At 43.1% G+C, this 23,282-nt stretch overlaps 1 protein-coding gene across 1 annotated transcript in view; it reads right to left on the minus strand.

The window, feature by feature from the left end:
• Positions 1-23,282, minus strand: part of ATP8A2 (ATPase phospholipid transporting 8A2) — a 361,217-nt gene that overhangs the window by 214,615 nt on the left and 123,320 nt on the right. Inside the window, exon 24 of the mRNA XM_032219218.1 lies at positions 19,237-19,409. Coding sequence (XP_032075109.1) covers positions 19,237-19,409 — 173 coding nt within the window. The remainder of the gene's footprint in view (positions 1-19,236; positions 19,410-23,282) is intronic.

Raw genomic sequence — 23,282 nt, forward strand, 5'->3', positions numbered from 1 at the left:
TGATGATCATCCGAAAAGTTTTAGATGAACGAACAAGATTTCCAACATTTGGGGGGGGGGACTGATTTTCATGGAAAAAGTAAATGGTCTTTCATGAGAAAATATGCTCTTACTGGTGGATACACACCTGTAGTGACAATTCACTGTATCATGCACAGACAAGTTCAAAGTCACTAGGAGTGGGATAAAATATAAACCAATAAAAATAATTTATATATTTATTTAATTCATTCTGTTTGTATAAATGCCCATCTCAAACCAGTGACTCTGGGTGGCGACTTATTTTTTATTAATAATATAATTATTACACAACTGCTAAAACTGTTAGCAGCATAGCTGTGTCGTTAGATTGCAATTTTTTATGAAGAATAGCACTTTAAACAGAAGCTCTTTGCATGGGCTTGGGAACAGATCACACAGCACATCTGTTTCCTTGAAAGGATTATGTCTTTCCTAAGGGATCACAGTTTTACGATTATTTTAGCTGAAAGACAAAGTGGAATTTTTCCTCAGATGACAGAAGAAATAACTTCTTATGGGCTAAACATTTTGACTTTCACTGGCATTATGGTGAGTATTTTTCAATCCCTCAAATCAATTTAATTTAAAACTGTAGGAAAAATCTGCAACAACCAAGGCTTCAATATTATGCACTGTAATGCCATAGAAATGTTTATATGGGGGGGGGGGCGGAGCTGGCTTATCATCTTTTCTGTTCTTATCATCAACAAAGAATAAAGGTTACTATGACATTTGTAAAATCATGTAAAAGTGTTTAACATGGACTGCTAAGAGCCTTCCTGTTAATTTGGCAAATATACAAATATAATAAACACAGAAAAGAGTGGATCAAGATTTTATACTGGCTCCTTATTTAGTAAACGTACATGTAGACCAGTGGTGGGTTCCGGATCCCGTTGCAACCAGTATAGTGCAATGGGGCCAGGCGTCCACCACATGTACACACGCACATGCGTACTTACAGCCCGGGGCGCTCCAGCTGCTCGGCCGAGCATTGCACAGCGCCGTACGCTCTGTGCACGTAAGCCCCGATTGGCTCAAATACAGGTAAGAAGGGTGGGCATGCCCTCCGGAGCACTATATCGGAACGGTACCTGGTGTGCCTAGCAGGCACCGGTACCGGGGCGTGCCAGTCGTATCCCACCATTGATGTAGACTATATCATCATAAATGTTTATCTATTGAAAAAACAAAAATTGGAATTAAAATTGTTGAGAGAGACACCAACAATTGCAGACATGCTATTGATACTATTTTGTTGGCGGGGTATAAAAAAAACTTCATTTTTTATTTATTAAAAAATAAATTATTTATTTAAAGTATTTCATTTTGAAGGTGAATGCAAAATCTGGTTTGCTGCTCAATGTATTTTTTTTTACCCAAAAGTTAAAATTATTTCAATAGGAAACCTCCATATAATGCAACAAGGGAGAAGTTGTAAGAGATTATCTTTTGGGGGGGTCAAACATTCTTAGAGATTCTAACAATGGAAAAGAAAGAACTGCTACTTGGGAAGAAGACAGGGGTGGGTTTCGACCGGTTTGCACCGGTCCCTGCGATCCGGTTGGTCGCCGAACCCAGAAGTAAGTAACTTCCAGGAACGGCGAAGCCCCCCCTGCGCCCGCGCGCGCCCGCACACCCGCGCCCGCTCCTTACCCGGTTTTTACAAATTCTGTGCTTCCACGCATGCGCAGAACGCATACAGCGCCTGCGCGATCCTCCAGGAGCAGCTGGAGCATCGCGCAGACGCTAGTATGCATGTGCGTGCCACGCGCATGCACACACGCACTGCATGCATGCGCGAGGACACCGCGTGCGTGCGCGAGGATGCCGCGTGCGTGCGCGAGGACGTGCGCGAGAAACCCACCCCTGGAAGAAGACTATGACAAAACTAGATAAAATGCTCAACTACATAAAATTCACAACTAAGAGCCGTGGTGGCACAATGGTTAGAGTGCAGTACTGTAGGTTACTTCTGCTGATTACCAGCTGGCACTTCAAATCTCACCAAGCTCAAGGTTGACTCAGCCTTCCATCTTTCTGAGGTGGGTAAAATGAGGACCCAGATTATTGGGGGCAAGAGGCTGACTCTGTAAACCGCTTAGAGAGCACTGTGAAGCGGTATACAAGTCCAAATGCTATTGCTATTGTTATTGCTATTGCTAATGCAGAGGTATCACAAATTGTAATACATGGCTATAAAAGTCGAATCATCTGACTGATGAAGGAAAAAAAAAATGCCTTTAAAATAAGGCTGGCAAAAAACCCAGCTGAGAATATCTTGAACTTGTTCACAAGCTTCTTCTCTAAACTGACCCATCTTTCCCACCAAAGATTAATTCAATTCTCAGTAGCAGCAGGTGATGACTGTATCTTTATTCCATCCCAAGAAAATGTCATCCAGTTCTTGTGAGCAACGATTAGGAAAATGGACATTTTGTGGGACTCCCACCAGGGTAGTAACCGGAGCGTGGAAATTTCTGTACTACTTCTTGCTGATTTGGGTATATAATATTTTAACATGTGAGTCATTTGAAAAATGTCTCAAAGTGTACTACTATAATAGGGTTACTACTAGGGTAGCCTTCAATGTTAGTACTTTATATATATAAGGTAAAGGTAAAGGTTCCCCTTGCACTTATGTGCTAGTTGTTCCTGACTCTAGGGGGCAGTGCCCATCTCCATTTCTAAGCCGAAGAGCAAGTGCTGTCCGAAGACATCTCCGTGGTCATGTGGCCTTCCCACCAAAGGTGGCTCCTATTTTTCTACTTGCATTTTTACATGCTTTCAAACTGCTAGGTTGCCAGAAGCTGGACAAGTAACGGAGCTCACTCCGTTACGTGGTGCTAGGGATTCGAACTGGGGAACTACTGCCCATTCTGATCAACAAGCTCAGCATCTTAGCCACTGAGCCATTGCGTGCCTTCATATACATATACATGGTTAGGATGGAAGAGATTGAAGAATTCATCAAATAGGAAGTAAAGAAATAGAAATATAATTAAATTAAATAGCAATAACTGTGAGAGGGCTCTAAGAGTCCTAGTGGACAATCAGTTGTAAATATGAGCCAGTAGTATGCTGCAGTTGAAGAAAAATTACCTTAATAGAGGAATACAATCTATATCACTTAAAATCTTAGTATGACCTTATAATGCCTAGGTAAGATCACTTTTGGAATACTGCATCCAATTTTGGTGACCATGATATAAAAAGATGTTGAGACTCTAGAAAGTATGCAGAGAAGAGCAATGAAGATGATTAGGGGACTGGAGGCCAAAACATAAAGAACAGTTGCTGGACTTGGGTATGTCTAGTCTGAAGAAAAGAAGTACTTGGGGTGACATGATAGCAGTGTTCCAATATCTCAGTGGCTGCCACTAAGAAGAGGGAGTCAAACTATTCTCCAAGGCACCTGAGGGTAGAACAAGAAACAATGGGTGGAAACCTATCAAAGAGAGATCCAACCTAAAACTAAGGAGAATTTTTCTGATAGTGAGTACAATGTGGAACAACTTGCCTTCGGAACTTGTGGGTACTCCATCACTGGAGGTTTTTAAGAAGAGATTTGACAGAAGCTGAAATACACTAATAAGAGGAAGAATGGGAAACAGAGGAGAGAAGAAAGATGGGAAGAGAGGGATAGGAGAGAGGGTTAGGGGGGAAGATGAGGAGGATAAGGGGGAGTGGAATGAAAAGAGAGGAGAAGGAGAAAGGAAGGGGAAGTAGAGTAGAAAAAGATGATGGAGGGAAGAAAGGAGGTAGGAGAGAGGTAGAAGAAAGGGGTGTGTGGAGAGCAGAAGAGCTAATAATGGGTTTTTATCTTTCTGGGCGTTGATGACAAGAGGAACTGATGTAATTACTACTTAATACAATAGGATATTGGCTATGTAATAGTATACATGTGATTATATATTATGAAAATGGAAAATAAAAAAGTATATTTCTAAGAAGAGATTTGACAGGCATTTGTCTGACATGGTATAAGGCAGTGATGGCAAACCTTTTTTGGCTCCTGTGCCAAAAGCGGGGGGAGGCGGAGGGGGTTGCGCATGGCATGCCATACTCATAATGCTATGCGTGTGATCCCCCTCCCCACACACATGCATGTGCGCGTGACCAGCAACCCCCTGTTTTTGGTGCTGTTTTTTGTCCTCCCCAGGCTCTAGAGGCTTTCTAGGAGCCTGGGGAGGGTGGAAACAGCCTTCAATGTCCTTCGGGGCCTCACGAGCTTCCCTGAAGGCAAAAAATGGACCTACGGGGAACCTGGAAGTTCAGTAACAGACTTCCAGTTTGTCCATTGGTCCGATTTGCAACCTCCGGAGCCTTCAGGAGGCTTCCCTGAAGGCTCTTAAGGGCAAAAAATGGTCCTATGGACAAACTAGAAGTCTGTTCTCAAACTTTTGGTTTGCCCGTAGGGCTGATTTTTCGCGCTCAAGGAAGCCTCTGGAGGGCGAAAAATGGCCTCAAATGAAGGCCGAAGTAAGCTGTCCAGCATGCACATGCACACTGGCCAGCTGACGGGGCAGCGTCTCATGTGCCCTAACAAATGGCTCCAGGTGTCACCTGTGGCACGTGTGCCATAAGTTTGCCATTATGGGTATAAGGTTTCCTGCTTGAACAGGGATTGGAGGTCCCTTCCAACTTTGAATTCTGTTAAAGAGTTCAAGAGAATGTTCACCAAATTCAATGTTTCAGCTTGATTCCTTTGCACATTTACATGAATATAAGATTCCTGGGGCTTATTTAGCATAATAACAGGGAATGGTTCACAGAAAAATCATAACAAAAGTTCCAAGCTACTTGCTGGGTTATCTTCTTCAGCTAAAATTGGCTTGTCTGTAACTTTCTGTCTGGAAAGCAGATTCTTAGTGACTTCCCATTTTTGTGAAATGAAGGTATCAAAGCTAGGCTGGTAACATCATGGCATCATCCTCCATGTGAAACCTACCAATTTTTACTACTTTATAGGAGTTGATAAAGATTTATAAAGATAACCAATTTCGTTGTATTTATTTTGTACAATGACAATAAAAACTATGCTAAGATCTTTTTTAAAGACCTTACTAGGATGATCTGGTATTTGCAAGTATATCTTTATTTTGGTTGATGTTGTTGTAGTAAATTTTCACTCAATTTGATTGTTTATTATTTATTATGGCAAGAAAAGGCAAGAAAAACGAAATGCATAGGTACAGTATAGGAGGTACTTTGCTCAATAGTAGTAACTGTGAGAGGGATCTTGGAGTCCTAGTGGACAATCATTTAAATATGAGCCAGCAATGTGCAGCAGCCGCCTAAAAAACCAACACTAGGCTGCATAAACAGAGGGATAGAATCAAGATCACGTGAAGTGTTAATACAAATTTATAATGCCTTGGGAAGGCCACACTTGGAATACTGCATTCAGTTTTGGTCGCCATGATGTAGAAAAGATGTGGAGACTCTAGAAAGAGTGCAGAAGAGCAACCAAGATGATTAGGGGACTGGAGACTAAAACATATGAGGAACGGTTGGAGGAACTGGGTATGTCTAGTTTAATGAAAAGAAGGACTAGGGGAGACATGATAGCAGTCTTCCAATATCTCAGGGGTTGCCACAAAGAAGAGAGAGTCATACTATTCTCCAAGGCACCTGAGGGTAGAACAAGAAGCAATGGGTGGAAACTAATCAAGGAGAGAAGCAACTTAGAACTGAGGAGAAATTTCCTGACAATTAGAACAATTAATCAGTGGAACAGCTTGCCTCCAGAAGTTGTGAATGCCCCAACACTGGAAGTCTTTAAGAAGATGTTGTATAGCCATTTGTCTGGAATGGTGTACGGTTTCCTGCCTAGGCAGGAGGTTGGACTAGAAGACCTCCAAGATATCCTATTGTATTGTATGTATCCATGGACCTGTAGATGTATGTGTGTAAACAGGAGATAAGAATGAAAGCATGAACAAATGAATGAATGAATGAACGAACGAACAAATGACTGAACGAATGAATGAAGCATCCCAAGAAGAAGGCTGACAAGCAGAATCCTCTTTCTCAGGGAGAAAAATGTTTTGAGAATTCACAAGCATTATTTCTTGCATTTTTTTCCAGCAAAGAAATCTCAAAGCCAAAGAACAAAATATGACCTTGGTATAGAAAATGATGTCTGGTTTTGGACTCTTAAGATCTCAAATGACTAGCAAAGGCTTTTCTATCTAGAATAGTTAATGGTATGAGTCCACAGTGCATCTTTAAATATGTTGGGTTTTATTTATAACTTGCCTTGCATGTAATTTTTATTTTTAAATGGTCAAGACATTAATAAACAATAAAATAAAGATGAATACTGACAGAAGTGCATAAAAAGAGGTCTGGAAGTAACTTTCCAGACAAGTTAATATGGAAAGAGTCTCAGCCAATTCTGCCTCCTAAGTGCAGCTGTTGCCAATATATAAATTTTTACTGTTCTACTTTAGTTGGTTTTAAAGTTAAGCTGCCTCTAGCTGAAATATAATTCAACATTGCAGAATATATTACTCACCACCCCAATCCTTATCTGCATCTTCCATGAAGGCATTTAGGCAACAGTTGCCTGATTGTCAGAGCTCACAAAACTGACAAGAATGCTTCTTAAGAAGGAGAACAAAGCCATGAAAATATCCTCACCAATAATGTGGGAAACACAGAAATGGCAATAACAGAAATAATAGTCAAGAGGAAGCATTAATTGCAATTTCGGTGACATTTTGAGGCATACATCTTCCCCCCGATTAGATTGCTCAAATGCTATGGTCACTTCTGGGATTATAGGTGAAGTTAACAAAATACAATTAAATTGTACTTTTGATATAAGATTTAAACTAACACTACAGAAATGGAATTACTGCTATTCCAGCAGATAAATGCAGGATTTAAAAAGTTTTGCGAAAAGAGAAGATGTTTAGATGATTGACTTGTCCTACATAACAGATTATTTTCTTTTGAGATGTACAGCAGTTGGGCATTGGACTATATGGACCAAGCCATTAGTTTGAATTCAGTTGAGGTGCTGAGGGGCTGAAGTAGGATATGAAGCAAAATTTATTTGCTCACTCAGTTTTATTTATCTTCTTTCTCTTCCTCCCGCCCCCCGCCCCCAGTAATCCTATGGCCCAAGGGTGGGCTTCAAAAAATTCAGCAATGGGTTCTCTGCCCGGTTGCTGAGTGGGCGTGGCCATGGTTGGCATGGCCATAGTGGGCGTGGTGTAGTCAGCCTCCTGCACGATGGTGGAGGGGGGGTCATTTTCACCTTCCCCAGGCTCCGGAAGCTTTTCTCAAACCTCTGGGAGGACGAAAACCCCAGGCTCTGGAGGCTGGAAACAGTCTGTTTCTGGCCTTCTGAAACTTCTGGGAGGTCCATTTTCCCGCTCCCTGAGCCTCCATGTGAGTCCTGCACTTACCTCGCATCCAAAACAGGACACATAGAGATTCCAGAGAGGGGCAGGGCGGGGTGGGAGGAGCAGGGTGGGAGGGGCAGGGTGGGAGGAGCCAACCAGGGATGGGATTTGGAGGTTCTCCAAACTGGCTATAACATTAGCTATGGGTTCTCCCAAACCCGGACTAACCCATAGCAGCCCACCCCTGCTATGGCCAAAAAATCAACAAAAATTTGAGCGACTGATCTGGGAGAAAGAAACCATTGTCTTTCAATTTTGCCTTATTATATATATTCTGGAGAGCAATGGACAGTTGTTTTTTCTATTGGTATTTCTTTATTGGTAGGTGATGGTAGGGGAAAGAGGAGTCCATCCATCACTGTCCTGAAACTGACCTGCAATCTTAAACTAGATTTTATTGATCTTCATCTTCTGAGAGGGTTGGTTTAATATTCCTGTTTTAAAATACATATACTTTTAATTTATTTCTATTGTTACCTTTGTAACTTTAACCTCTTGTAAACTGCCTTCAGGTCTTTTGAATTGAGTGGATTATAAAAATTGTAAAATATACAAACAGATCAGGGATGGGTTCCTGCCAGTTCTAACCTCTTCTATAGAAGAGGTTCCACAAATCTACAGTGCCGTTTAGAACCGGTTCCAGCTCCCTCCCCCCGTCCATCCACACATCATCAAGATGAAGAGTGAGAGGAGGAATTCTGGGAGTTGAAGTCCACAAGTCTTAAAGCTGTCAAGTTTGAACACCCCTGGTTTTTTTTCTAAAGGGTTAGGGGTGCAAGGGTCATGTAACTTGACAGCTTTAAGACTTGCACACTTCAATGCCAGAGTTCCTGAGCCAACATGACTGGAGGAGGAATTCTGGGAGTTGAAGTCCACAAGTCTTAAAACTGTCAAGTTTGAATACCCCTGGAGGTTTTTTTTTCTAAAGAGTTAGGGGTGCAAAGGTCTTATAACTTGACAGCTTTAAGACTTGCATGCTTCAAATGCCAGAGTTTCTGAGCCAACATTTTGGTTGCTAAGCAAGAGCATTGTAAAGTGAGTTTCACCACATTTTACAAGTTGGCCACTCCCACCCAGTCACATGGCCAGCAAGCCACTCCCACAAAGCAGGCCACACCTACAGAAGAGGTTCTAAAAAAATTTCAAACACACCACTGAAGCAGCAACATAGGCCAGCCTAAGCATTTGGGTGCAGTAAAATTTGTAGAGTTATGGGGCAGCACAAATTATATCAACTTTTTTTTCTTTTCTTTCTCGCTTTAAAATATTTTCTTTTCTTTTCATAAGACACACTCACATGTATACTATACATAGCCCATATCATATAGTATTATATAATAATTACATCAGTTCCTCTTGTCAACTATGTCCCCAAAAATAGGAACCCATTATAGCTCTTCTGCTCTCCATACACCTCTTTCTTCTACCACCCTCCAACTTTCTATCTTCCTTCCATCATCCCCCTCTACTCTACTTCCCCTCCCCCTCTACCACTCCTCTCTCCACAATCCACTCCCCCCCATCCTTCTCATCTCCCCCCCACCCTCTTTCCCATCCTTCTCTGCCCATCTTTCTTCTTTCCCACTCCTCCTCTCCTTGGTGTGTTTCTGCTACATGTCAATATGCTTAGCCTATCCTATTTTTAAAGGAAAAGTAATAGTAATAGTAGTAAGAATATAAAATAAAGAAAGAGAAAAGAAAAAAAAGGAAACAGTATATATGTGGTATCAAATTACATTGAAATCTAACATATCTCATCTAATCTGATATATATATCCCTCCCCCCCGACCCCCCACAACCTACCACCCCCCCCCCCAGCTTCCCAGAACCCATACACGGTATAGATTTTTAACAAACACAGTCTAAAAATATTTTTCTTTTCTTTTCTGACTCCAGGACAGAAACAAGAAGCAATGGGTAGAAACTAATCAAGGAGAGAAGCACTTAGAACTAAGGAGAAATTTCCTGATAGTAGGATAGCCATTTGGATAGCCAAGTGGTGTAGGGTTTCCTGCCTAAGCAGACGGATGGACTAGAAGACCTACAGGTCCCTTCTAACTTTGCTAAACAATTTCATTTTTTCCAAGTGTTTTCCTTATTGGAAATGTACTGTGCAAAAATAGAGTTGTGGAGTTGTGGTGCTCAGGTTTTGGACTATAGTTCTTAAACAGATGAGTCAACACCTTTTACTGGTTTATATAAAACCAAAGACACTTAACAACCTAAGAAATAAAAATAATGTAAGACAAAATTTGCAATTCATATAATTTAATTTGTAAATGCTAGGGTTTTATTTATTCGTTTTTATTGTTTTGCTCTGGGAAATGATTTGGTAAAGATCAGGAGATAAATGTTTTTAAGTAAAAGTATCTCCAAAACTACGTTCAGCTGTCCTGTATAGATTACAGAAGCAATTATGTCAATTTTTCTCTTTTTTCTTAAATACTTAAGTGATAATGTTTATTTAATTTCGGATAGAACAAAGTTCAATAACCCCTATTCTTCAAAGACTTTGCCTTCAAATAAAGATTTTGTGTACAAATATTACCCATCCAGCCGCCCACCCACCACCTACCCATCTATCAAGCCATCCACTGGGGACAATATTTCTGCATCACCAAGAAACATGAAAAGTCTTCCATTAAGTGTAGCATGTGGAGAAGGAAAAAATGAAACTCAATAGTCACATCTGGATATTAAGAGATAGGATTAAGAGATACATTAGATCAGGAGTTAACAACCGTCAGTCTGTGAAAAGAAGTGAAACCCCATCTGTGGGATAGAGGCAGCAGGTGAAACCATACCCCCTCTGGTCCACAGAAAAATCTCTCTCCACAGAACCGGTCCCTGATGCCCAAAAGGTTTGGGACTGCTGCATTAGTTGCTGAACAATTATATGTCGCAAGGACTGGATATGAACTAAAAATTCATAACTTGTCATAGCCCTCAAACGTATGTGCATTGCTGGCCCACGCAATGAAACAGAATAACAGAGTTGAAAGGGACCTTGGACATCTTCTAGTTCAACCACCTGCTCAGCAGTGGTGGGTTTCGGATTCTGTTCCAACCGGTACGGTTGGAACAGTCCTGGCATCACCCACATGCCCGCACATGACATGCGTGCACACGTGCGAGGTGCACGCATGTGTCGTACTTACCTGCGATGCTTCCTCAAGTCTCTGCGATGTTCTAGCTGCTTGGCGGAGCGTTAATCAGGTGCCGTAAGTGCCATGCGCATGTGCAAAAGCACCAAATGCTTAAAGCATAGGTAAGGAGCAAGAGCGGGCGGATGGGCCCTCTGGAGCACCAGAACGGAACGGTATCAGGTGCTCTGGCCAGGCTCTGGTACACCCGTACCGGGGCATACCGTCCGCAACCCACCACTGCTGCTCAGGCACAAAACCTCATACCAGGTGTGTCAAATCTGGCCCATGGGATGCTTAGATCTGGCCCTTGGGGCCGCCCTAGAAACAGCGAAGGACTGGCCCACGGTGCAGAGGGTTGCAGGAGGCTGTTGCAGCTGAAAACGAAGCTTGGGAGCCTATTTTATCTGGCAGAGTCCACAGGTGGCCCCAACACGAGTGACATTGAGACGGCCACCCCCACCCTGGCCACCCCCACTCCATCCCACCCACCACCTCGTGGTCAAACACAATCCTGATGCGTCCTCAATGAAATCAAGTTTGACACCCCTGTCATTTCAGATGAATGGTAGCCCAGTCTCCTCCTAAACAACCTCTCCAGTGTTGGAACACCTACAACTTCTGGAGGCAAGTTGTTCCAGAAGTTGTGGGTTCTCTAACACTGGAAGTTTTTAACACTGGAAATCGAGCATCAACTTGGTAGGTTGACTACTTCAGAAAGAACTGAAAGCACAACTGATGGAGCTTTCCGAGTTGTCTCATTCAAAGATGGAAAACAAATACTCACTCTGTCCATTTTTTTGTCTCTAACCAAGAAAAAGGAGTTACAGATGCATGTACTAAACTGCTTCTTAAAAATAGATGTTGAATAATTCAAAGGTGAAAATGAGCTCTAGAAAATTGGAAGCAGATTTGTTAATATAAGAAGCTAAATCATCCTACAATTGAGGTAGTATGTGTTATTATCCTAAGCCCGTACCAAAGAGGTGGAAGATGACTGCATGAATAAACTTACAATTAGAATAATAGGATGAGGTTATGAAAGGGGATCTGCAGTCTAAAATCGGGGGGGGGGGGACCTCCCTTAGGTATGGTTAGTGCCCTGTAAGACAATCCCCCAAGAGAAGAAGTTGAGGTATGCTTAATTCAGCTATTTAAAAATTGAACTGGCATGCAAATATCAAGCAATTAATCACATTTCCTTGAAAGGTAAGACCATATTTTCTCAAACTCTTGAGTGGGTGTTTCACAACTAATCTGCATTACAAAATAATTGACTGGAGTTTTTAAGGTGTCCTGAATATGGCCTGTCTCCATTTATGTATTTTACCTAAATTGCCTATTCCATGGGCAGCCAATTGAAAAAATAAAATTATTGGTAGGAAACACTTTCTTTTTGGGATTTTCAAAGATATATTCCTTAACTTGGATTAACTAAAATTGGGTAGAGAAAACTGAGATGGGATTACTGATTCTATTACTGTACACATTTAAGCTGTTGGTTTGTACACAACAGGTTCTAAAAAACTTATTTATGGATAGATAGGTGACACGATATGGCTCTCTAGTGTGCTGATATTATAAACTAGCTTAAAAGTAGCGTTCTCCTGAACAAAGACGAGGTAATAAGGAAGATCTTAGACTGTCCGGAGATGGATAAATTGATGAAGGAAATTCAAGGAAAGGAGGAATCAGAATACTATTTAGTTTGGGAAAAATGGTACAAGTGGTTAGATGATAGAAATAAGAAATTGGAAAACGAAAATTAACGTATAGTAGAAGAATTGGGATATAGCAATAAGATCGAAGGTAGGAAAGATAATTTAAGATATACTGACATAAGAAAAATATATACAATACAATAAAGGTAATATGATAACCTGATAGAAACGGCTAAACATAAACAACTAAGCAAGGGAATAAGAAAGAAGGTGACCGCAAATGTAAAACTGGAATGTATAGAGGGGAAACAATAACTGTAAAAATCAGTGGTGGGTTCTGGTTGCAACGGGGCCCAGCATTTTCCACATAAACGTGTGCGGCGCGCACACACATGTGTGTAGCGCGCACATGCATATTACCATCCAGCGATGCCTCTGCAAGCCTCTGCGATGCTTTAGCTGCTCGATGGAGCGTCAGGCAGGCGCTGTATGCACCATGCGTGTGTGCAGAAGCGCCGAAGAATTTAAAGACAGGTAAGGAGCACGGGCAGGCGGATGGGTCCTCTGGAGCGCCCGTTGCTCTGGGTAGGCTCTGGTACGCCCGTACCGGGGTGTACCACCTGGTAAAGATGCACCGATTGCTAAATGCTGTGAGAAGTAACGTTCAGTTCCGGTGTTGTTTGTAAGTTATGTGTTTGTTTTTGTTGATGTGTTTAAAATAAAAAATTAAAAGAAAATGTAGCGTACTAAATTACAGGTCAGCAAAGAGAAACGATCCTAGCTTATTCTGAAACTGGCATATTTCTCACCCATTTATTTTTTTTACTTTTCCTATATGGCAGAGAAAAAATACTGTAAGATAGCATTTTCCTCAATCTTTCCTTAACCAACTACACACTGTTATTTTAGAAACTGGCTTTTCTTTAAAGAATGGATTTAGAATTATTTATTTGTCAGTGCACAACATATGTACAATGTGATTGGTTGAGCTCCCTCAGTTTACATCCCCCAACACAATACAACTCACAATAGAGACAGAAAATCCCTAACCCAATAAATCATATTAACAAACACCCAGTCCTATTGCACTAGTGTGAACATGTTACACATTGTGCCGGCCGTGCAAGTCCATCATACTACATAGTTATGATGTTATTTCGCATTCAGAAGTCTGACAGCACATGGATTACAATTATTGATTGCCATCATTTCTGATTTGGACAATAGTGAAAGCCCTAATTAGTAAAAGTAGTGATGAAAACTCCTCTCAGGCATTCAGGAAGAAGAATAGGAAAAGGAAATATACAATTCTAAGAAAATCCTGAAAAGTGATTTTAAACTGTTTATTCAGTTGATATTGGTGGTTCGTGATTCAATTTGCATGACAATAGCTAAATATTTGATTTGCATCCATCAATTATTCCCTGCAAATAAAAAATTAATTATCAGAAAGCAACTGCCAGTTTGATACAACTTTCAACATGCAAAGTTCTATTATCAGATAATTAACTGGCTTGTTAATTATCTTTAGGAAAAGCAAGGGCATGGTTTGAGATCCTGGATATATGAAACTGCTCCTCAATTTGCTCCTGCATGGCAATGCTCGATGCTGCAAAAGAGGAAATTATTTAACACATGGGGATTACTAAAATTGCACATACTAAATGATTTGGTGCAAATTAGTCATTTTATTTTTACTCTTTTTATTGACTTCTACCATGGTTGCACAATGTCTTTGCCCTGACTGTTCTTACCTGTCAAGCCAAGGAATCAGGACCTTTCATAAGGTTGCAGCATAGAAGATCTATCCAAATATATACACAAAAATCCAGTTAATTAATAGCTAGCATTAAATTGGTGCTAGATAAAGGTCAATGGAATACAAGGGAAGCTGGACCTCGACCTCTTGTGGCAATACAAGGATTCTAATGACATGGTTAATTAAAGCTGTGGTGGCACAGTATTGGTTACAATGCAGCATTTCAGGCTAATAACCGCCAGCGGTTTGATTCTCACTGGTTGAAGGTAGACACAGCCTTCCATCCTTCCGAGGTCAGTGAAATGAGGACTAAGATTGTTGGGGTAAATATGCTGATTCTGTAAACTGCTTAGAGAGGATTATAAAGCACCGTGAAGCAGTGGTGGGATTCAGCCAGTTTGCACTGGTTCAAGTGAACTGGTTGTTAAATTAGCCATCCTGCGCTATCAAAGTGGATCCTAGGCACTGTGCTGTGCTAAAATGGAGAAGCGTGCAACGGAGCAGCCAGCACAAGGGAAGGAGAAGGCCGCTTTCCCTCTTTCTTCTCCCTGATCCTCCACCTTCCCTCGTGCCAACCGCTCTGTTGCCCATTTCTCCATTTTAGGCAGTGCAGCGCTGAGAATCCACTTTGATGGGGGGGTTGTTAATAATTTGCCTGGGCCCACAGTCTCTCCTACATTGGCCCCAGCTTTGATCGTGCTGCCAACTTAATTCCTCAACCCTCTCACTTTTGCCTGTAAACTGACCAACACCCTCTGCACGCAACTCCATGGGGAGAGAGAAAAATCCCTCCCTCCACTTCCCCCCAATTCTTCACCTTCCCATAGGAGTTCTCAGGAACACCAATTCTTTGTCTCTATGGTAACCCCCCACTCCTCGTTCCTCAGAAAACTCACCTCTTAAAGGAGCCACACCCAGAAGGCTGAAACAGCCTCAAGACCAATGTGTAAACAAGTACCCTCAGAAATAGCATTTTGGCAAAGGGTGGAAATTTAACAACCGTTTCGCCCAGGGTAAGGTTGGCCATCATGGGAGCCTTAGGTGGCAGAGCTGGAGAATGGGGATGGACGATGCCTCCCACAAGAGCCAACCTGACTCTGGGCAAACTTGTTAAATTATTTGAATCCCACTGCTGACGTGAAGTGGTATATAAGGTATAAATCTAAGTGCTATTGCTATTAATTCTGCTCCCTTGCTTTGCCCGTTCTTCTTCTACATCACCTATGCTGTGCTTAATCTGAAAAGAGTTGTCCATCTTTGCTTCAAACCCCTTAACAATTGTGTTCTGATATGCTAAAGATCCCTGTTATAGCTAAGGGAGTTGATTAACAAGGATGAACAGAAACCAGGCTATCCTATAACTAACTTGGCTTTCCTGCTGATTCTGCAAAGTGTTGCGAATGACAAGGATAATAAGACTCAGAAACCACTAGCCTTAAACCTCCAAATGAAAAACCCTGTGTGATTTGAGAGTGGAGGGGGGTGGGGAAGAAAGAAAGAAGGGAGAGAAATTTGCCACCTCAAGCATAGTCAATTACAGTTGCAACATGTTTTACATGCGTCCCCAAGGAGCGACTTGTATAAGGAATCTGTGGGGGAAAAAATTGATTACATTTGGTTTAAAGGGATGATTTCCAAGTGGTCAGCAAGGGAAACTTTTGGGATGCAGCAGATCTGACTGCTTTCCCCATATTTCCTCCACCTTCAATTACATGCACACATGAAAGCTGCCAGAATGATCTTTCCCTTACGGTTTTCAAACCGGAGACGAGCATTGGGCTGTCATGAATTGTCAAAGGTAGAACTAGATAATAAGCATTGATAATTCAATAGCTGATAGATGGGAGCAGGCGGGGATAGTCAGAGGACTATATATGGGGGAAATAGAACACATAGATAATTTTCTTTGGGACCAATTAATGTTATTCAAGTTTGCATATTCTTAATCAGAAATAGTATATTGTAATTTAAGTCACAGGCCAAAAAGGAGGGCATCTTTTATAATGAAAATGAACAAGGCATCATGCGATAATGGTGGGCTTCTCCATATTTTTCTGATGTAATTTATAAATTAAAAAAACAATCTAAATGAAATTACAATAACCAGGCAGGAGCTGGTCACTGAAGGAACAAAGTAAGCCCGAGCATAAATATTTTAGCATATGATTTCAGAGGCTTATTTTGCGAGCTAGATTAGAGAGATTTCATTTTATGTGGTGGCAGGAAGAAAAAGAGAAGGAGGAGTCCTTCCTTTCTCTTGTTTGCATGTTAACTGGTTATTTTTTTTAAAAAAAATCACAGGACAAATTATACTATAGTGTTCAGTTGCAATAAAGACATTCAGCCCCAAATATCCCACACAACCACTGTAGGAACGCTTGAGGCTACATTAGGTGGCATATACTACAGTGGCCCTGAAGTTCAAACGGCCTCCTGTTTTGTATGCAAGAGATCACAGATTGCAAGAGATATGGAGTTCAGAGGCATCTGTGGGATTCGTCCTTTTTATCAGAATGACAAGAGCAGCACTGTGTTGTCATACTAAAAAAAATCTGACCTTTTCACAGATGTGATGCACATACAAAAAAGAGGTAAAGCTTGCAATGTGACACCACAAGGCTGCTTTTCTCTTAATTCCATGCAGTATTCCCGAAGAACAAAAGAAACACCTCTGGCAAAATTAGTTAAGTACGAAGTTAAGATCAGTTGAAAGCAGAACGAACAACAAGTAAAAAATATTGGCTAAGGAAACACAGATACAAGCCCCATTTCCACTGGCATTGGCAGTTTATATAAAAGTCCTTTTCACATCATGTCTGAAAGGACGCACAACTGGTAACACTCAAATTCATGAAATTGTTTATCTCCAACTTTGTTCTTTAATTGTCACACTTTCACAATCATGGGCATGCTAATTGAAATGAGCATACCCCAAAATACTCATGCCTTGACTTTTTCCCATATCGAATATACATGTGACTGCAATTATTGGTTCAGTCAGTGTATTTCTTGTAACATTGAAGAAATCTTATAAATCTGAATTGTGGCTTCTTTCTTTACATCTAGTCAGTCTTTGTAAGGGCAATCCATATAGTCAAATTAATTCCCATCTCAAGTCTTAGTGTGAGTTCCTTGACTGACAGCAGGGCTGATAGCTTAGAATTTCCTTCTATTGCCAAGAATTTACCAACATTAGTCATCGTCTTTCCATATGGTGGTGGCCAGTTTTAATTATCGGCGCGTCTTAAAATGAAAATTTGAAAGACAAGCAAAAACCCTTCAAAAGCACCAAACACCCCACAGAACAATGTTTAAAAGTGCAATAAAATATTGATACTGTAAAATGATTCAAAGGAGAAAGAAAAGACATGATGTAATTTCAGAGGTTGGAGAGGAGGGAAAATAAAAGAAAGTGGAGTGGAGTTTCTCCAGGGAGAATGAGGAATGCCTTTAACAGCCTATATGGCTTTACAGAAACATTCCTTTCACTTGCCAGGTGCTTGTGGAGAAAAGAAAACATTTTTTATCCCACTCTGGGCTGCTTTAATCATCCTCCTGCATGTCAAATAAGACATTGCACTTTAAAGCCACAGAGGAAGAAAGCTGAAACAGAATTGCCATAGGGAAGAGGAAATTTCAAATTAAATAGTGGGGAAAGAGGGTAAAATTAGGGTCCATCTTTATTTCTTAACCCTATGCTACAATATTTCATCAAATCTAGACAGACTATGGTTCGCAACTGTCAATATAAAATAGCATGCATTCAAAGGATTTAATGGAGCATTTATTAGGAGTTAGCTTTTCATTTCCACAGGGGTACAGTACTTCAGATGCATTTTCTATTCAACGTAACTTTAAATACACTTAAGATATATGGTGTATTTATTTCTTTGGCTTTAGCCATAAAGTACTGTTGATGCTGGCTCTCAAGAGAAATCTTTAAAAATGAAAATGCAATAAATCTGGGCTTGGTTTGCAGAAAAATGGAGGTACATCACCTCCATTGATGGTGATGTTCTATTCATTATCTGTATCAACAAGGTTAAGTTAAAAATAAGCAAGTAGTTGGGGTTAACAACACAGAGTATGGAAGCGCTGTCTCCAAGAATACTATTTTATGTCAGCGCTAAGGAACTCACCAATATTCATAACTTTTTGGAATATTTGCTAAACTCTCAGAGCCATATGTTGGGAACATTAGCTGGGCAAATAACTGAATGCAAATAAACAAGACTGTTACTTCAAAGGCCAATGGCAGTCAGAAGATGATACACACAGCCAAACAAAAATCCAATATATCCCATATGTGACAAGCTACCTTGATATGTTGACTTGAATTCAAGTGTTATATAGCAAACACAAGACTGTTATATTTTTTAAAACAACCTATCTAATATTGTTGTTAAGTTTGGAATACATTTAATATTCTTTTTATAGAACACAAAGAAGGAAGCTGCCATGTTTAAATTAAATATTGAATCTGGCCAACCTTTAAGAGTCTTACAGTACCATTTATGCTAACAACTATAATCCTATACCTACACAATATATAAAAGGTAAGGGAGTCCGTGAAGATTTTAGTCCACTAATTGTTACTGACTGTAGGGGGCGGTGTTAATCTCTGTTTCAAGGATATTTCCACAGTCATGTGGCCCACATGACATAACAGAGCACTGTTACTTCCCCACCAAAGTGGTACCTATTTATCTGGCATTGTTTTTGAACTGCTAGGTTGATAGGAACTGGAACAAGGATGGGAGCTCACCTCAAACCTGTGCTGCCAGCTTTCCAGTGTCTTAACTGCTGAGACACCACACTGCCCTTTAAGGCTGTTTTCACCCTCCCCAGACTCCTAGAAATGTTCTGGAGCCTAGGGAGAGCAAAAAACGGGGCTTCTGGTCCAACCGGAAGTCAGCAAACACACCATTTTCAGCCTCCGGAGGGCCTCTAGGGTGTGGGGAAGGCTGTTTTTGCCCTCCCTAGGCACCTAGAAAGGGTTTGGAGCCTGGGGAGGGCAAAAAGGTGTCATCGTGTCATCACGTGGCAAAAGCGGGGGAGCTTGGGGGGGGCACACATACATGTGCGGGGGGTGGGCGCATAGAATTATGGGTGTGGGGACACCCGTGCATGAACCCCTGCGCTTCCCCTGCTTTTGTCACACGATGGCAAAAAGGTTAACCATCACTGCTCTAAGGTAAATCCATTGAGTACAGTGGACTTCAGTTGGATTTCTTACCTGCAACAAATGACAGCCTTGCAGGATAATGCTAGGTCCAGGAAGGACTGCCTCACTTCAAAGGATAGGGCATACTTCAGAGTCTGGCCATCTATAATCAAAGCAATATCATTTTCTTTGCCCAGTGAGTCTCCCAGATTTTCACAGTGGTGCGTTAATGCTGCTCTTGTTGCCTAAATGAAAAAAAGAGGGTGGGCAGGAGAAAACAACATGTTGTTACCATTTTTGTTAAGTAGGACAGCCCAAATTGGGAAGCTTGAAGGATTTATTCAAGGAGGAATTCCGATAGATTCCACATTTGTTATTGCATGTATATTACAAAAATAAAACATGCATGAGAAAGAAGGCAATATGACTTTTTAGATTACAGACATGATCTATGCTGATGGAAATGTTTTGAATTCCTCCAGTTACTGGATCAGTCGTTAGGTGCTGCTAGGTGGCATTGGTATAACTTGTGATAGAATAGAATAGAATAGAATAGAATAGAATAACAGAGTTGGAAAGGTCTTTGGAGGTCTTCTACTCCAACCCCCTGCCTAGGCAGGAAACCCTACACCACTTCAGTCAAATTTGAGATTTTTGAGATTTTATTAATATTTGTAGGCCGCCCTTTTCCCTGGGGGGACTCAGGGCGGCTCACATAAAATCGGGGAAGGGGAATACAGACATCAAGATGAAACATATAATAAAATAGTAAACAACATACATTCATCATTCGGGAGGGGAACTATCCTTGTCCCCAGGCCTGACGGGCGAGCCAGTTCTTCAAGGCTGTGCGGAAGGCCTGGACGGTGGCGAGGGTGCGAATCTCTACGGGGAGCTCGTTCCAAAGGGTCGGGGCTACTACTGAGAAGGCCCTCCTCCTTGTAGTTGCCAGCCGACACTGGCTGGCCGATGGTATACGGAGGAGGCCTAATCTATGTGATCTTATTGGTCGCAGGGATGTAATTGGCAGAAGGCGGTCTCTCAAGTATCCAGATCCACTGCCATGTAGGGCTTTATAGGTGACTAATAGCACCTTGAAGCGCATCCGGAGATCGACAGGTAGCCAGCGCAGCTCGCGGAGGATAGGTGTTATGCGGGTGAACCGAGGTGCACCCGCAATCACTCGCGCGGCCGCATTCTGTACTAGCTGAAGTCGCCGGATGCTCTTCAAGGGCAGCCCCATGTAGAGCACGTTGCAGTATTCCAGCCTAGAGGTCACAAGGGCCCGGGTGACTGTTGTGAGAGCCTCCCGATTCAGGTAGGGTCGCAACTGGCGCACCAGGCGAACCTGGGCGAATGCCCCCCTGGTCACAGCCATTAAATGGTGGTCAAACGATAGCTGTGAGTCCAGGAGGACTCCCAAGTTGCGAACCCTCTCTGAGGGGTATAGAATTTGACCCCCCAGCCTGAGTGATGGAATATTGGTCGAATCTCTGGGAGGGAAACACAACAGCCACTCGGTCTTTTCTGGGTTGAGCACAAGCTTGTTAATCCTCATCCAGTCCATAACAGCTTCGAGGCCACGGTTCATCACGTCTGCCGCTTCATTGAGTTGGCACGGGGCGGACAGATACAGTTGAGTATCGTCCGCATATTGATGGTATCTAATCCCGTGCCTGCGAATGATCTCACCCAGCGGTTTCATGTAGATGTTGAATAGTAGGGGGGATAAGACCGAGCCCTGAGGCACCCCATAAGTTAGGGGCCTAGGGGACGATCTCTGCCCCCCCACTAACACCGACTGCGACCTGTCCGAGAGGTAGGAGGAGAACCACCGCAACACGGCGCCTCCCACTCCCACCTCCCGCAGTCGTCGCAGAAGGATACCATGGTCGATGGTATCGAAAGCCGCTGAGAGGTCGAGGAGAACCAGGATGGAGGAATGTCCTCCATCTCTGGCCCTCCAGAGATCATCGGTCAATGCGACCAAAGCGGTTTCTGTGCTGTAACCGGGTCTGAAGCCTGACTGGAAGGGGTCTAGATAGCTTGCTTCCTCCAAGGACCGCTGGAGATGGAAGGCCACCACCTTCTCAACAACCTTCCCCAGAAAGGGGAGGTTGGAGACTGGACGATAATTATTAAGGATAGCTGGATCCAAGGATGGCTTCTTCAGGAGGGGTCTCACCACCACTGCTTTCAATGCGGCGGGGAAGTTCCCCTCCCGAAGTGAGGCGGTGACAACCGCCTGGATCCAGCCTCGTGTCACCTCACTGCAGTTAGTAACTAACCATGAGGGACACGGATCCAGTACACAGGTGGAGGTACTTACAGCCCTCATGGCCTTGTCCACATCCCCGGGGGTAACGTCTTGAAACTCAACCCAGAGTTGTTCAAATTGATCCTCCTGTGCCTCGGCTGGAGCTGCAGAGGTGGAGTCCAAGTCCGACCGAAACCGAGCAATTTTGTCCGCTAAGAATTGGGCGTATTCTTCGGCTCTGCCCTGCAAGGGTTCCCCCGCTTCCCTTTTGTTCAGTAGGGAGCGGGTTATCCTAAACAGGGCGGCCGGGCGGGACTCAGCGGACGCAACCAAGGAGGCTATATGGGATCTTTTTGCAGCCCTAAGTGCCCTGGTGTATTCCTTGGTGCAGGTGGTTACCATTGCTCGGTTCGCTTCGGACTTATCGGACCTCCAACGGTGCTCTAGGCATCTCCTCCGGCGCTTCATCTCCCGGAGTTCCTCGGTGAACCAAGGAGGTCTCCGGGATCCGCCGCCTCGGAGGGGCCGCAGTGGCGCAATCCGGTCGAGGGTCTCCGATGCTGCCGAGTGCCACGCAGCAACCAGAGTCTCCACCGGACTGTGGGCGAAAGTGTCAGGAATAACCCCAAGCTCTGTCTGGAACCTTGACGGTTCCATAAGACGCCTGGGGCGGAACCACCTGGTCGGTTCCTCCTCCCTACAGTGGGGGTTTGGTCTCCGAAAGTCGAGCCTCAGTAGGCAGTGGTCTGACCACGACAGGGGTATGATGTCGTTCCCCCTCAGACCAAGATCACAAATCCACTGCTCCGAGAGAAATACAAGGTCAAGCATGTGTCCCGCCGAATGGGTTGGGCCTCGAATTACTTGGGTCAAGCCCATGGCTGTCATGGAAGCCATGAACTCCTGCGCCCCCTCCGAGTTTTCACCGAGCGACGGCAAATTAAAGTCCCCCAGGACCATCAACCTAGGGAACTCAATTGCCAGCTCGGCTACCGACTCGAGGAGCGAGGGGAGGGCTGCTGCAACGCTGTTGGGAGGCAGGTACGTTAACAGCAGACCCACTTGACCCTTGAGGTCCAACTTTAACAGCAAAGACTCACACCCGACAATCTCCGGAGCAGGGACCCTACGAGGAACTAACGACTCTCGGATAACAGCGGCCACACCCCCACCCCTTCCCTGGGCTCTCGGCTGATGCAGCACCTGAAATCCTTCTGGGCACAGTTCTACAAGGGGGACTCCTCCCTCTGGGCCCAGCCAGGTTTCAGTAATACATGCCAGGTCTGCCCTCTCGTCTAAAATTAAGTCCCGGACGAGAAGAGCTTTATGTACAACAGACCTGGCATTTAGCGACAACAGCCTGAGACCAGGGTCCTGACTGCTTACGCCATCTGGTCTCGGAGTGGGACTCCTAGGGCCGGAAGGAGGGATCTCTGTAATGTAGCAAACCCTCCTTCCCCGGTAATGGCCTGCCCTAAAGTCCCCGCCGTATCTGCCTCTCCCTGTTACGACCGTAATACCCCGACCCTCTCCCGTGTCTCCAGTCCCCTCAACCACCCCCATGGCCCCCGCATCTCCCGGCAGGTCCTCCGAATCATGCGTAATCATACACTCCTCCAAGCAGTCCCCACGTAGAAGTTAAAAAAACACAGAATTTTACAACAATATGGATTATAAAAGTGGGCCATTCATTCATCTCACATATATCTCATACATATCCCAGACAAAGAAAGAAGAGAAAGATGAAAGAAAAGGAAGAAATTAAAAGTTGCGCAATTGATCAATTTAAAGTGCGAGTTCAGGTGGTAAAAATCGGTTCTCAATGTTCGGAGTTGAAATGGTTGAGGACCTGTTATAGTTC

Source organism: Thamnophis elegans, chromosome 6, assembly GCF_009769535.1.
Source record: "Thamnophis elegans isolate rThaEle1 chromosome 6, rThaEle1.pri, whole genome shotgun sequence".
NCBI lineage: Eukaryota > Metazoa > Chordata > Lepidosauria > Squamata > Colubridae > Thamnophis > Thamnophis elegans.